The sequence below is a fragment of the Lissotriton vulgaris genome, chromosome 5 (assembly GCF_964263255.1).
Source record: "Lissotriton vulgaris chromosome 5, aLisVul1.2, whole genome shotgun sequence".
In the NCBI taxonomy this organism is placed as follows: Eukaryota; Metazoa; Chordata; class Amphibia; order Caudata; family Salamandridae; genus Lissotriton; species Lissotriton vulgaris.
The window spans coordinates 1,587,976,090-1,587,991,366 of NC_141693.1; the positions used below are offsets into that span (position 1 = coordinate 1,587,976,090).

General features: G+C 41.0%; 1 protein-coding gene across 2 annotated transcripts in view; it reads right to left on the bottom strand.

Annotated features, from left to right (window-relative positions):
- The window catches only part of LOC147716747 (dehydrogenase/reductase SDR family member 4-like), a 142,396-nt gene that overhangs the window by 81,323 nt on the left and 45,796 nt on the right, over positions 1-15,277 (bottom strand). For both annotated transcript variants that reach the window (XM_086923688.1, XM_086923687.1), the window contains exons 4-6: positions 3,191-3,292; positions 2,416-2,486; positions 1,891-1,942 (exon numbers count right to left, since the gene is read on the bottom strand). In XM_086923688.1, coding sequence (XP_086779814.1) covers positions 1,891-1,942; positions 2,416-2,486; positions 3,191-3,292 — 225 coding nt within the window. The remainder of the gene's footprint in view (positions 1-1,890; positions 1,943-2,415; positions 2,487-3,190; positions 3,293-15,277) is intronic.

Below are 15,277 nucleotides of genomic sequence, written 5' to 3' on the forward strand. Positions count from 1 at the left end.
TAGCAGGTACAAGCTAATATGCCTGAGTCTGTGTAGTGTGTGAGGGTTTTTCTGAGTTGCCACTAATTATATGATTAAGACCACCCCGTGCTGTAGACTGAATGTCATACATACTCTGATCTTTATTATAGAGCATACTCTCTGACTCAGAAAGGGGGCCAGCTTATGGTCTTTCACTGACTGAATGGAGAGAACCAAGATTGTTACACCAAGGAAAAGGGTGACAGCCATGTCGAAAGCTAAGTTATGACAACATACAATACTTTGGGCAAAATGTACTTAATTTAGTGTTTGCGATTTCCAAATAGCAATTTTCTATGCGATCCGCTATTAGGAAATCACAAACTGCGATGTGCAACAGTTTATTTGACAGTGTTAGCGATTCGCAGTGGGTCGCAAATGGACTTGCCACATCAATATTCATGAGGCAAGTCATAATTTGCGACCCATCGTAAATGGCTAGAATCACAGGGATGATGGCCTGCTGGGCGACTTCAAGCCTGAACAGCGTGTTGCTACCCCAGAGGTTTGAGTCTAACAGCCCCAAAGCCGAAACAGCTCAGCATTGCAGCGGGACTGGCTGGTCTTAATAAAAGAACAAGCAGTAAATATGCAGGCACAGTGAGATACATGCAAGTACGCTTTAGCTCAATGCGTGCCTAATCAATAATATCGTCATGTTCAACGTGTGCCTGATTGGCGGCAAACTGGTTTAAATCATTTGTCCCTGTGCTGCAGATAAACAGGGCATACAAACAGCACATGGGCTACAGACTCCACAGGGGAATTGCAACCAGGGCAATTACTTAGACTTGGAGGGTTATGGTACCACTTAGCTGTAACCTCACCGGAAGGGAGGATACCAAACTTGAATTAAATATACACCATTCTGACCTGGGGGACTGGATTGTATCTAGGTATGGTTCCAGCAATCCAACCTGTTTATGGTACAGAAATTCCTCTGTGAGTTTCCCCTGATTAGGCTTGTTAAACAGGCAGTCATAAGTGCAGTAGGGTCAAGATTTCAATAGTGCAGCAGGTGCAGTGGCACCAGGAACAAATGCTCCAGTCACCTTCTATTGCCTACTTAGTGCTGTTGAATACCACATGGCTCATATTCCTGTGTCCAAAGTTGCCACCTTGAGTCTGGATTCTGGGCTATATAGCACGCTGTTCCACAGGGATCTGAACTATTTTCCGCAACAGCCCACCCCAAACTGTGGTCCCCAGGATGCAATATCTGCTCTACAGTGACTGGTAGTGGAACTTAACTACAGCATGTGCCCAAAATCCGCACCTCAAGGTCTGGGATGCACATCTTCATGACTCTTCCTGGCACACTTTGGCTTTTAATGGCTGGATGTCTCCGGAATATTATGACACCAAGCACATTATGGCCACCATTTTATAGACCTTCAGCTAATCATCTCCTAAAGCCAAAGTCAGTCACATCTGTCTCTGTCACTCAGAGAGAGAATGACATCCCATCTTCATTCTGGATATGCTAACTGCGGCACCCTTGGAGAGCATGCTTGAATGCTACACCTCTGCACCCATATACAGACAAAATACCGGGCCGCACACAGTCTCCTGTAGGGAACCGGTCCTTATTGTAGTAAATTACATTTTACCTTCTGTCTCATGCTCAGGAAGTGTTGCAGGGACCACCAGCTGCTAAAACAGCAGAGATTCCAACATACTTTACAGAGATCATCCTTACCTCACTAAAACGTTTTTGGGGCGCATGGATGCTGGTCTACCATATGGGGTTTTGAGGTGTTGGACATAAAGTGTGAACTTGCTGAGTGTTTGTGGCTTCCACAGGTAAGTCATAACTCCGAGAACTAACTACGACCTCAACATTAACCTAAATATTGGAGATGTACTCACCGGCAGAGGGTTGTAGCCAACAACAGATGAGTTAAGCACAATGGATCCTCCCCTACAACAAGAGAAGTCCAAAGAAACCCAAATGAGTATTGTAGATCAGTAACACAAACTATACCAGCAAACATGTCATATTTGGGGTTGTCTCTCCCCATTCGTCGACTCCTCCCTCTCACACTGAAGCAGAGAGCTGCCTGCCTCTTTAGAAGCGCTCTCTGCCCTTGGCATGTGTGCCTCCCCCCACCTCTGTGGCGCTGGAGGCCTCCATCACAGTCAATCCTGAAGCCTGGGCTCTTTCTGCTCCAACAACATTCCCACTGATAGAGCTTGGTGGACACAGTCATGTTCTGAGGATTGCAACAAATCATATTCCGTGTCCTTCATTCATTCTCTCCCTCCCACCACCTGGAAAATGTTAGTAGAAGGGACTTGTAAAGAACATTTTGGAGTCATTGAGAAAGACGGGCAATGCACTGCCCAATGCATTAGGTCAATTTGTCAACATCGAGCACTTGGCTCTGTCCTTACCCTCTCTTCTGCATGTGAGGGACTGCTATCTTCGCCATCAAGAACATCGACGTCACATTCACTTCAAAGACCTGCAGTAACACATGGAGCGGGAGCATTAAACGAAAATACAGAACCAGAAAAGTTGCACTAGCAGCTCTTGGGTTTGGGGAGATGAGCAGCACATGTGCAGTGACCCAACTGGCTGAGGCCACGGATGCTCCTGAGCTATAATCCTGTGTGCACAGACAGAGAGGTATTTATGTTATAAGGACCTCTGATCAGGGCTGGGAGTGCTGCTGGAAGCACCCCCTTAAAGAGCTGAATACCTCTTTCCCAGTGACACCCGCTAGCTAGGACTGGGGGTGCTGCTGATCGGACTCTGGCCATGGGAGGTCAGGTTACCACTTAGATGGCATTTTACCAGTATCACCAATATTTGTAAGTCAACGTTGATTAAAACAAAAAAAAAAAAGGAAAATCAATGATATTTTTTCCCCTTACCAATATGTACTTAAAACAGGACATAGAGGAAGAAATCACTATAAAAAGTGTTTTATTGTTGCTATAATGGTTCTAGCATAACAAGTAAAGTAAATTCCTATTTAGGTATCTTGTCCATTACAAAATCTTTAAAAAAGAACACGTTTGGACTTTTCTATTTGAAAGGTGGCACCTCTTTTGGGTGGTAAAGCCAGGTACTGATCTTACTATGTCTAATGGAATAGAATGAGTGGTACCCCATGTGCCCGTGCCATCCCCCATTGTCATATTCGCTCCAGGATGTCGGACGTACCTTGTCCCACATTTCAGCTGTTGAATCCAAGATATTTCCAACAAATGGATTGACTGCAACATTGGAAATAAGGTAGTCTATCCCGCCATACTTCTCCAGAGCCTAAGCGCAAAGAAAGTATCAGGTTATGAGACATGTAACCAGGAGCCCTTACATTGTGGCTTTGTGTTTTGTCCGCTGTATCTGGTGGCAACCGATGGGAAAAAAATACATATATATATATAAATATATATATATATATATATATATATATATATATATATATATATATCGGAAAATCCACAGCATCGGCCAAGGCAATCCTGTCCCCACCGCAGCAACGTAGACACGGACCAGTAATTCGTGCAGATTATTTTATTAGTTGCTAACTGCCGCCATAACGTTTCACCTCCTCAGAGGCTTGTTCACATGACAATGTGCTTCAGGTAAGCTACAGTTTTTAAAGTGACCGTGCCAGAATTGAAAGTGCATCATGTGACAGTACTGATCATAGACATAACCAAAATACTTTTGTTGAGCATACTCCGTTTACATCTATGGCCTCCATGAAATGTTATGTCATTATTTGTTGGATAGCCCGAATGTACATTGAATACTATTGTATTAGCCTAATGCATGATCATAGATAAATAAATATTTGAATATATAAATATAATAATGGCAGTAAAATACTTGATCACAAAAGCAGTTATAAAAAAACATGTAAATAGAACACATTTTAAAAACTGAATGATCATTGCTGCAAAAAATGCAATTGTGCAAATTGAGCGTGTCCAAGGAAAGGCGGGTAATTTTATGTGCTTGTCAGCCAAGGTGAGCCTCCCCCTGTCCTCTCTGTGGAACTTTACTGGATGTAGTACCTACTATTGCATTTTATAGGGCTATATGTTCAACTTTCAGGCTCTGAATCCTAAATGAAGGTAAAGGAGACCAAGATAATTCTAATGGAATCCACCCCCTTTAATTGTTGGTGAAATACCATACTTCACAAGTAGCGTGTCCAGCCGGATTCGTCTACTTTCCTGTGCCTATGGCCTCTAATTTACATTGGGTGCTATCAATCCCCATGTTGGTGTCAAGTACTAAAGCCTATGACTTGTATATTTGCTGAATATAATGTATGTGTATGGATCAATTACGGGATAAATTGATTTTGTGGATCGTCATAGTTCTGCGAGAGATCTAGTCACCTACGAAGGACTGACACCTGTTCGAGTAGGCTGAAGTGTGTATTGTTGTAAGCAACTATAGTCTTCTACAGTCTGTCATCTATACTGTGCAAAAAAGTGCTCATAAAGTGCTAAGTGTCAAAAAAACAGATTTAAAAACTAGGACTAATCCAACACCAGTTAGATAAAAATTGTAACTAATTCCATAAATAGGTCACATGTTCCTGGACCACTCTGTAATGTTGTGACTATACCCTACTGTAAATGTTAGCTGTTAATGTCGAGTACCCCAGTATGTAACATGCATATATACAGTGTAAATTATATATAATGATTTTCAAATCGCTATGTAATATCTCATTATTCAGGAGACAGTAGTGAAGAGTAATGCATCTGCAATGCTCCGTTCACGTAACTAAAAAAAGCAAGCTGCTACATCATTGCATCAACAAACACCAGATTATGGGTTGCCTTGCCTTGAAAATGACTAGAAGCTATGACTTGATGTAATATACTGGGGTTAGGATAGACATGTACGCAAATCCTCAGTGATGTTGAGGCATCCCGGGCTTTTGGAGTTAGGCTGAAGAATGTATCGGGTTTCTAGTTTTCACAACTTAGACTCCCTGTCCCCGCCCCTTCTGCTGGCATTGACTGCATCTATAACAAAGTATTTCAAGCCTGAATTATCGCTGTTATGTTTCTCTTTGAAGTGCCTAGCTACCGGGTAGGTGTTATCATGGTTGGCTATGGCCCTGAAATGTTGTAATATGCGTTTGTGCACAGCTAGTTTGGTACTGCCCACGTATTTCAATCCACATGGGAAGAGAAGAATGTATACAGCAAATTCAGTCTTGCATGTCGATACTTTGTTAATCTGATGTTCCTTGTGGCTGAATGCATCTTTATACACTTTGGTATTGATGCTATGAATACATGATTTGCATATCTTGCATCTATAAAAACCCCTGTTTGTCTGCAACCAAGAGGTTTTTTCGATAACTTCGGGGCTAGTGTTAACTGGGTGGTCTTTCATTGAGGATGCTCTGCTATACGTTAGTGATGCTGTACGAGGTATAGTAGGACCAATGACTGGGTCATTCAAAACTATTGACCAGTTACGGTTGATAATTCTGTATATGTCAGCATGTTGTTTGTTGTAGCTGGTAATAAACCTGAAAGGGCCTGGTTGTTTCTTGACTGAATTGGCCATTGTCCCCTCATTCTCCCTGTCCTTTGGTTGTTCATGACTGTATGTGCTGAGGAGCTTGTGTCTGTCTAATGTCCTAGATTTAGTGATGGCAGTATCAATAGTTTTTTCAGAATAGCCTCTCTCAAGAAATCTGGGTTTACTGTCACATTGTGCTTTCTTAAGGTCATTAATATTACTGCACACCCTCCTCAACCTCAGCATCTCCCCGTAGGGGATGCTAGATATTAAATGGGCTGGGTGCGCAGAATCGTATTCCCCGCAGCACTCTTGCTATAAAATCTGGTTTCTATTGTACCATTGTTGATAAAGACCTCAGTGTCTAGGAATGGGACGGACTACTGGCTCATATTAACAGTGAATTGCAGGTTGATCTCATTGTTGTTGATATCCTGTACAAATTCCTCAGCTTGTTCCCTTGTCCCCCCCCCCCACACAACAAACAGGTCATCGATGTATCGCAACCATTCTACAATGTTTTCATCCTATATTTTCTTGTACTTGACTTTGAGGACCAGTTCTTCCCAGCTGCCCATGTGGAGACAGACGTAGCTTGGTGAAAAACTGGCCCCCAGTGCCACACTCTGTAGTTGGCGATATAGTAAGTTGTTGTACATGAAAAAATTATTGGTTAAACAATGTTCCAACATATGAACAATTGTCTCCTTATGTTCATTGTGTTGTTCAGATCTCTGTGAGAGGTAATATCTGACTGCCTTCAAGCCGTCCTCGTGCCTAATAGTTGTATATAGTGCAGAGACGTCTAACGTTAGCATCCAAAGGCCATCTTCCCAAGTTACTTGTTGTACCTTACAAAGAAAATCTCCTATATCCTGTACATAGGATTCAAGTACATTGACATGTGGTTGCAAAAAATAGTCAATGTAAATTGATGTATTTTCTAGCATTCCCCATCTGGCTGATATTATAGGTCTGTCAGGTGGCAAGTCCTTGTTTTTATGAACTTTGGGGATAAAGTAAATTGTGGGAGTGATCGGATTCTCATTTTTCAGATATTTGAATTTATTTTCCATGAGAATGTTTTTGGCTCGCTATTTGGACAATTTAGAATGGTACTCTTTATGTGCCAACTTCATAACTGTTGCCGAGGTCCGCTAATAGCACTGTGTATCGTTCAATTGTGAGTATGCCTCCTTGTCATAGTTGGATTGAGTGAGCAGTACGATGTTTCCTTCCTTATCTCTTGCCCTTATTACCAGATCTTTATTTTGACTCAATTTTGTGATGAGGGGTTCGTATAGTTGAGTTTGTTTATCATATTTCCGATTTATACAACAGAGTATCCTTAGCTTGGATAAGGATACTCTGTTGTATTACCTGATAAATGAGATATAACTATTGGAGGTGATAATTGAATTGATCAGATTTTTGACCCACTGGAGTGTCAAATAGAGGCAGGGTAGATATATGAATTCACAATGAGAATCAAACAGTACTAATTATGCCCACCAGAGGGCGTGCTTGAGGTGATGCAACATTCTAATGTGGGTTATAGATTCGGGATAACCAGAAATCCATAAAATCTCCAAAACTAGAATTGCATAGTAAATGAGCTGTATCAAGACATTATGAAAGGAATAATGTTTGTTCATATTGATTGTCGAAAGGCTACACTAGATGTCCCACAATGCTCTTTGTCAGGAACAAGAAGTGATGCCACTGTCTGCATTTACTTTATTAACTCATTTGTAAAAAACATTGTGGTTTCATTAACAGTCCCGTGAGCAAGGTCTCCGTAGAGACCGAAAAGCGTAGGGTGTGTAGCTGGCTTGGCTGTTATTAAAAAGCATTTGAACTACATTACATGGCTGGACATTGCTGATCTACTCTGGGAGTGCACGAGGAAATGCCCTGGGGGGAAAGGAATGACAATTGATATGCGGCTGGGCTCTGCCGCACCTTTGATGTACCACCATAGAGCGCCCGGGAGCCTGAAAGTGGGCCACTTTTGAAAGGAAAACATATATATATATATATATATGTATTTATATATATATATATATATAAAAATAACACTGTCAATCCTGTTCTCTGCTTGTCGTCCACAGCACAAAAGGTACGGACACGGACCAAAGTTTCAAAATGCTGGTAATTTATTTGTGCAATTCCTGTTGCCATAACGTTTCGGCTCCAAGAAGCCATGTTTATATATATATATATATATATATATATATATATATATATATATATATATATATATATATATATATATACATACATATATATATATATATATGTGTGTATATATATATATGTATATATATGTATATATCAAAACACAGAGTTCCGGTGATCAGCCAGTACCCGCTCACGAGTGGGTCGTTGTTAGTGTCCCAGAAACCCAATATTTCAACAAAAGATTCTCCCATACGAAGAAACGTACAACGACACGCCAGGAGTTGCTGTGCTTCAAATATTTAATCGGCAGCAAAAAACAAACAACGCGTTTCACCTCACGGCTTGTTCACGTTTGTTGTGAACTCAAAACAATAGTCCTTTTACATTCTCAATGAATAGTCATGGAGGAAGGACTTCCTGTGCATAACCCCAAGTGAAATAAGTGCGGCGGACATGTTGGAACAGAAATTTTAACTTTGTTAATAAGTCCATTGTTGAAAAATGATACTTCAAATCAAACTGTGGCAACAATTTACCACCATATATCGTACTATAATGTTGTGGCTATAAAAATAACATGTACAATACATAAACAAAGCCTATAATATAGAGACAACCACATTTAAGTTGTTCGATATTAATTTAACTCATACAGTTCATGGAGCCTGGCAATATGTTTATATTATCAACCACTTTCATCACATCCTGCCCAAGTGGGCATTGATATAAATGCCAACACAATGAAATGAAATGAAATTTGAGACTAGTTGGTATTGTCAAGATAAACAGCCTATAATATAGAGACAACCACATTTAAGTTGTTCGATATTAATTTAACTCATACAGTTCATGGAGCGTGGCAATATGTTTATATTATCAACCACTTTCATCACATCCTGCCCAAGTGGGCATTGATATAAATGCCAACACAATGAAATGAAATGAAATTTTAGACTAGTTGGTATTGTCAAGATAAACAAAAACATGTTAAGCACAAGTGAGAATTGTTTGAAAATTATTTCTATGAAACTAAGCCCAAGTGGGCATGCAATGATTTCATTGTACAATACGTGAATGCATGATTGCACACAAGTAAAAGTTTGTAATAACGACCACATGGGATTTCGTCCCAGAGAAGTCCCAAAGTATTAACACGATAGATTCCTGTAATCAAAGAGTTTTTTAAAGAGTTTTTGGTATCGATGTTTTATGGTTCACTATAGTCTCAGTCTCTCTTGATTGTACCATGGTTGGTAAGTATCTCCTGTGCCACATAACCTCATTGGTTTAATGGACTCTCTTGTTTATTACTGTTCCAGTGTCCAAAAGTGCAAAAATCAATTCTGTGAATTAAAACATAAATGTACAGTTTAAAAGGACGACTTTAAGTGAGACAGCTGCTCAGTTTCAGAATCATTTTACCATTTTTCATATTCGATAACCATTTTTCATAGCTCATTTTTCATGATGGACAGAAAGTTCTTCATGATTATTCAAACCCTGAGGGAACATGCATTAAAAATCTATAATGAATCTGGATTCCATCTTACGGAGGCATGTTGTTATATCCCCCCCACGTATCCCCAGATCCACCTTATCCAATACCACCATCCTTAGCAGATTTTCATTTTGAAAGTGATGTTCGAAAAAGTGTCTGGCCACAGGGTATTGTGCATTGTTGTTTTTGATGGCTCTAAGGTGTTGTAACACTCTTTCCTTTGCCTTCAGAGTGGTACTTCCTATATACCACTTATTGCAGGGGCAGATAAGCAAGTATACACAGTACATAGTATTGCATGTCATGGTCTTCTGTATAGTAAAGACTTTTCCTGTAGTGGGTACAGTTACTTCTTTACAATTAATGCTGTTACGACATGCCTTGCATGACCTACAACACCTGAAGCCAGGTATATCTTTAGATATGGTAGTACTGGTTACAGAGTTTGGACTAAGCTCGTCTCTCAGGGATTTACTTTTTCTGAAGGTGATTTCTGGTTTGTGGTTCAAATGAGGTTTAAGGTGTTGATCGGTTACCAGCACATGCCAGTGTTTGTTAAGGATCTTTCTTACTTCACCTGCCGGGCCTGAAAAGGTCGTAATGAATCTGATGTTGGATTCCATATTACTCTCTCTGTTAGTATCTAGAAGGTCCTTCCTGTCTTTCGTGTCTACTCTAGCAACAGCTCCTTGTATGGTTTTGTTGTTATACCCACGTTCTTTGAACCGTTTGATCATTGTTTCTTTTTCTAATTCAAACGCTTCTTTAGTACTACAATTGCGTTTAGCACGTAGCAGTTCCCCATAGGGGATGCTGTCAATGAGATTTCTTGGATGTGCACTTCTTGCATTAAGGAGACTGTTGCCAGCTGTGGCCTTTCTGTAGAGACTAGTAGTCATCATAGTCCCTTGTATTTCGATGGTGACATCTAGGAACTCAATCTTAGATCTATGTATGTGTTCAGTAAATCTAAGATTTAGTGTGTTGTTGTTGAGCTGGCACACAAATCTATTTACCGACTCCTCAGTACCGTCCCAGATCAGAAAGATATCGTCGATATACCTAAGCCACAGGACAACCTGGTTGTTAAATTCGGCGACCTCGCTGGACACCTGCTCCTCCCACCAACCCATGAAAAGGTTGGCATAACTGTGGGCGAAGCAGGTGCCCATCGCCGGCCCGGTGACTGTCGGTATATCACCTCATCAAAGATGAAAAAGTTGTGATGTAGGCAGAACTCAATCAAGTATAGCAGCATATCGGAATGTTCCAGAAATGCAATAGATCTAGATTTCAAGAAATGTTTCACTGCTTGTAGTCCCAGGCTGTGCTTGATACACGTGTATAGGCTACTAACGTCTAGGGTAACCAAGATGTAAGTCGGCTCCCAGACAATACCCTCTATGCTTTTCAGAAAGTGAGTAGTATCTTTCAGGTATGTGGGCAGGGCTACTACAAAGGGTCTAAGATAGTAGTCAATGTATTGTGAAGTTTTCTCAAGTAAAGAACTCATAGAGGACACTATCGGTCTCCCTGGTGGATCTGTGGCGTTTTTATGCACTTTGGGGAGAAGGTATAAAATAGGGATTTTAGGGTGATCACATTTGAGGAACAAATATTCTTCCCATGTTAGTAAACCTTTGTCTCTATAGTTCTGAAGCTTGATTTCAAACAGGCTTTTGGTCTGTCTAAAATCAGAAAACGAGCTTGACTCATAACAGTTTCCATCTCCCAACTGTCTGTGCCCTTCCACTAGATATTTACTTTTGTCCAACACAACAACATTTCCACCTTTATCCGCATGGTGGATAACAATGTTAACATCCTCTTTTAGGCTTTTAATCGCTTTATGGTGTTCAAATGACAGGTTTTTCTTGTTGTTAGGCATACAATCAAATCTCAATTTTCTCAGGTCGTAAAGAACACCCTTCGCAAAAACTTCAACTGCCTCACACATGATCTGAGGAATACATTTAGATTTCACTTTGAAATTACTTCCAGGATTCAGGTTAGTATCAACATCAACATCAGTTAAAAACTCATTACCATCAATATTGCCAGAGGAAATAATTTCCATCAGTTCTATGTCATTTAGATCCAAATTGTTTTCAAGATTACTTCCCCCAATAGGCGGAGGTTTGGGAGGATGAGTTTCAAACCACTTTTTCAATTTCAATTTTCTTGAAAAATAAAACAAGTTAATCCTTGTTTGAGCATAATCTAGATTGTTAGAGGGGCAAAACGATAATCCCAAGGAAAGTACCTCATGTTCATGTACAGTTAAACCCCTGGTAGATAGATTAATTACGTCATACTTGTGTCTTGCTGCCCCTTGTCATCATTCCCACGGGCTTTTTTGCGGCGTTGCTGTCGGGTTTTTGCTTTCTTATTCCTTTCGGTCTTCCCCGATTTCCTCTGCCGCGTCCTCTTTGACCTCCCTGGTCTTGTTGTTGATCTGTCCGTCCCTGATTTAATACTTGGAACTGTAACAAAAAACGCTTCCTTATCTCTTCTTGATCATCCACAGCATTTTGATTTAAACCCATAGTAGAGAGATCTTGTAAGCTCCCATCAGAAACATCGCTTTCCTCCGGTTCCACTTGCGTCACTATTGTTGCACTTTTTGTCATCTTAGGGGCTGATTTGTCTAAAAGGTGATCGTATTTTCGATGGAAGGTTAAAGTATGGCCCGCCTGATAATCTTTATAATCCCGTAGGAATTTACGCTGCTTCTTTGCAGTGATTTCTTCCTCTAGTTTTTGGATCTTAACCTCCAGGTTTTTTGCATATTCGTCAAAAACATCCTTTCCCATTATAGGAATTATCTCCGCAATCAGTACTTCAATTTGCTCTAAAAGTTTCTTTCGATCCTTTAGCGCCTATTTCACCAGGATGCGCATCATAGTTGTTGAACATGAAGCGGAGTTGTTTGACCACTCGTCCAGCATGTCAGGATATGGATCTTCAAAGGTGGGGACAGTGAAAATTCTAAGGCCTCGTGGCACTCTTCCAGCGTCGATGTATCGTTGAAGAGATTCCGCCTCCCACCATTTCCCAAGTTCTTTTTTGTATAGTTTTTCCAACTTGGAGAGTAGAGTCTGTATGTGTACTTCCTTGCTGATGTTTACTGCTTGTGTCTTTGGATCCACAGAGATTCCACCTTGCATGAAAAATAGCTTGTCGGCTGTCGCTTTGCGTCTCGAGTCCATTGCTGCCATTATGAATATATCGCACTTAGAGAGTATAGCAACTCTTGCCGACTTCAGAGGACGCCTGCTCCTTTTATTCGTCGGACTCTACCTCTGCTCTTAACGCCCTGTGTCTGCCCGCTTCCAATATCCACACGTACTTGCGGAAATAATTTTCAAACAATTCTCACTTGTACTTAACATGTATTTGTTTATCTTGACAATTGTACATGGTATTTTTATAGCCACAACATTATAGTACGATATATGGTGGTAAATTGTTGCCACAGTTTGATTTGAAGTATCATTTTTCAACAATGGACTTATTAACAATGTTAAAATTTCTGTTCCAACATGTCCGCCACACTTATTTCACTTGGGCTTATGCACAGGAATTCCTTCCTCTATGACTATTCATTGGGAATGTAAAAGGACTATTGTTTTGAGTTCACAACAAACGTGAACAAGCCGTGAGGTGAAACGCGTTGTTTGTTTTTTGCTGCCGATTAAATATTTGAAGCACAGCAACTCCTGGCGTGTCGTTGTACGTTTCTTCGTATGGGAGAATCTTTTGTTGAAATATTGGGTTTCCGGGACGCTAACAACGACCCACTCGTGAGCGGGTACTGGCTGATCACCAGAACTCTGTGTTTTGTTGTTTACTTTTGCCGGTCCGCTCTCCTGCTCGAAACAAACCTTCTGATACGTCCCCTATTTGCGGTTACAAGCGATAGTGGAACTACACATTGCCATTCAAATAGAGGAACCAGCGATTTTTCATCATTGGCGAAGACGACCGAAGGTACGGAGGATTGTGGTCCTGGTAGTTCTAAGTCGCCGACGAGATCCGACGCGGAAGAGCGAGCTGCGGCTGTGGTCTACCGATACGCGAGTATGCCGGGGGCGTGCGAGTGAGAAGGATTGCGGTCCTTTAAGCTTGCGGCGTCCGCGGCATCCATAGCGGAAGGTGGGACTGTAGCTGCGGTCCGCAAGTACGTGTGGATATTGGAAGCGGGCAGACACAGGGCGTTAAGAGCAGAGGTAGAGTCCGACGAATAAAAGGAGGAGGCGTCCTCTGAAGTCGGCAAGAGTTGCTATACTCTCTAAGTGCGATATATTCATAATGGCAGCAATGGACTCGAGACGCAAAGCGACAGCCGACAAGCTATTTTTCATGCAAGGTGGAATCTCTGTGGATCCAAAGACACAAGCAGTAAACATCAGCAAGGAAGTACACATACAGACTCTACTCTCCAAGTTGGAAAAACTATACAAAAAAGAACTTGGGAAATGGTGGGAGGCGGAATCTCTTCAACGATACATCGACGCTGGAAGAGTGCCACGAGGCCTTAGAATTTTCACTGTCCCCACCTTTGAAGGTCCAGATCCTGACATGCTGGACGAGTGGTCAAACAACTCCGCTTCATGTTCAACAACTATGATGAGCATCCTGGTGAAATATGCGCTAAAGGATCGAAAGAAACTTTTGGAGCAAATTGAAGTACTAATTGCGGAGATAATTCCTATAATGGGAAAGGATGTTTTTGACGAATATGCAAAAAACCTGGAGGTTAAGATCCAAAAACTAGAGGAAGAAATCACTGCAAAGAAGCAGCGTAAATTCCTACGGGATTATAAAGATTATCAGGCGGGCCGTACTTTAACCTTCCATCGAAAATATAATCACCTTTTTGACAAATCAGCCCCTAAGATGACAAAAAGTGCAACAATAGTGACGCAAGTGGAACCGGAGGAAAGCGATGTTTCTGATGGGAGCTTACAAGATCTCTCTACTGTGGGTTTAAATCAAAATGCTGTGGATGATCAAGAAGAGATAAGGAAGCGTTTTTTGTTACAGTTCCAAGTATTAAATCAGGGACGGACAGATCAACAACAAGACCAAGGAGGTCAAAGAGGACGCGGCAGAGGAAATCGGGGAAGACCGAAAGGAATAAGAAAGCAAAAATCCGACCGCAACGCCGCAAAACAGCCCGTGGGAATGATGACAAGGGGCAGCAAGACACAAGTATGACGTAATTAATCTATCTACCAGGGGTTTAACTGTACATGAACATGAGGTACTTTCCTTGGGATTATCGTTTTGCCCCTCTAACAATCTAGATTATGCTCAAACAAGGATTGACTTGTTTTATTTTTCAAGAAAATTGAAATTGAAAAAGTGGTTTGAAACTCATCCTCCCAAACCTCCGCCTATTGGGGGAACTAATCTTGAAAACAATTGGGATCTAAATGACATAGAACTGATGGAAATTATTTCCTCTGGCAATATTGATGGGAATGAGTTTTTAACTGATGTTGATGTTGATACTAACCTGAATCCTGGAAGTAATTTCAAAGTGAAATCTAAATTTATTCCTCAGATCATGTGTGAGGCAGTTGAAGTTTTTGCGAAGGGTGTTCTTTACGACCTGAGAAAATTGAGATTTGATCGTATGCCTATCATTTGAACACCATAAAGCGATTAAAAGCCTAAAAGAGGATGTTAACATTGTTATCCGCCATGCGGATAAAGGTGAAAATGTTGTTGTGTTGGACAAAAGTAAATATCTAGCGGAAGGGCACAGACAGTTGGGAGAAGGAAACTGTTATTAGTCAAGCTCGTTTTCTGATTTTAGACAGACCAAAAGCCTGTTTGAAATCAAGCTTCAGAACTATAGAGACAAAGGTTTACTCACATGGGAAGAATATTTGTTCCTCAAATGTGATCACCCTAAAATCCCTATTTTATACCTTCTCCCCAAAGTGCATAAAAACGCCACGGATCCACCAGGGAGACCGATAGTGTCCTCTATGGGTCCTTTACTTGAGAAAACTTCACAATACATTGACTACTATCTTAGACCCTTTGTAGTAGCCCTGCCC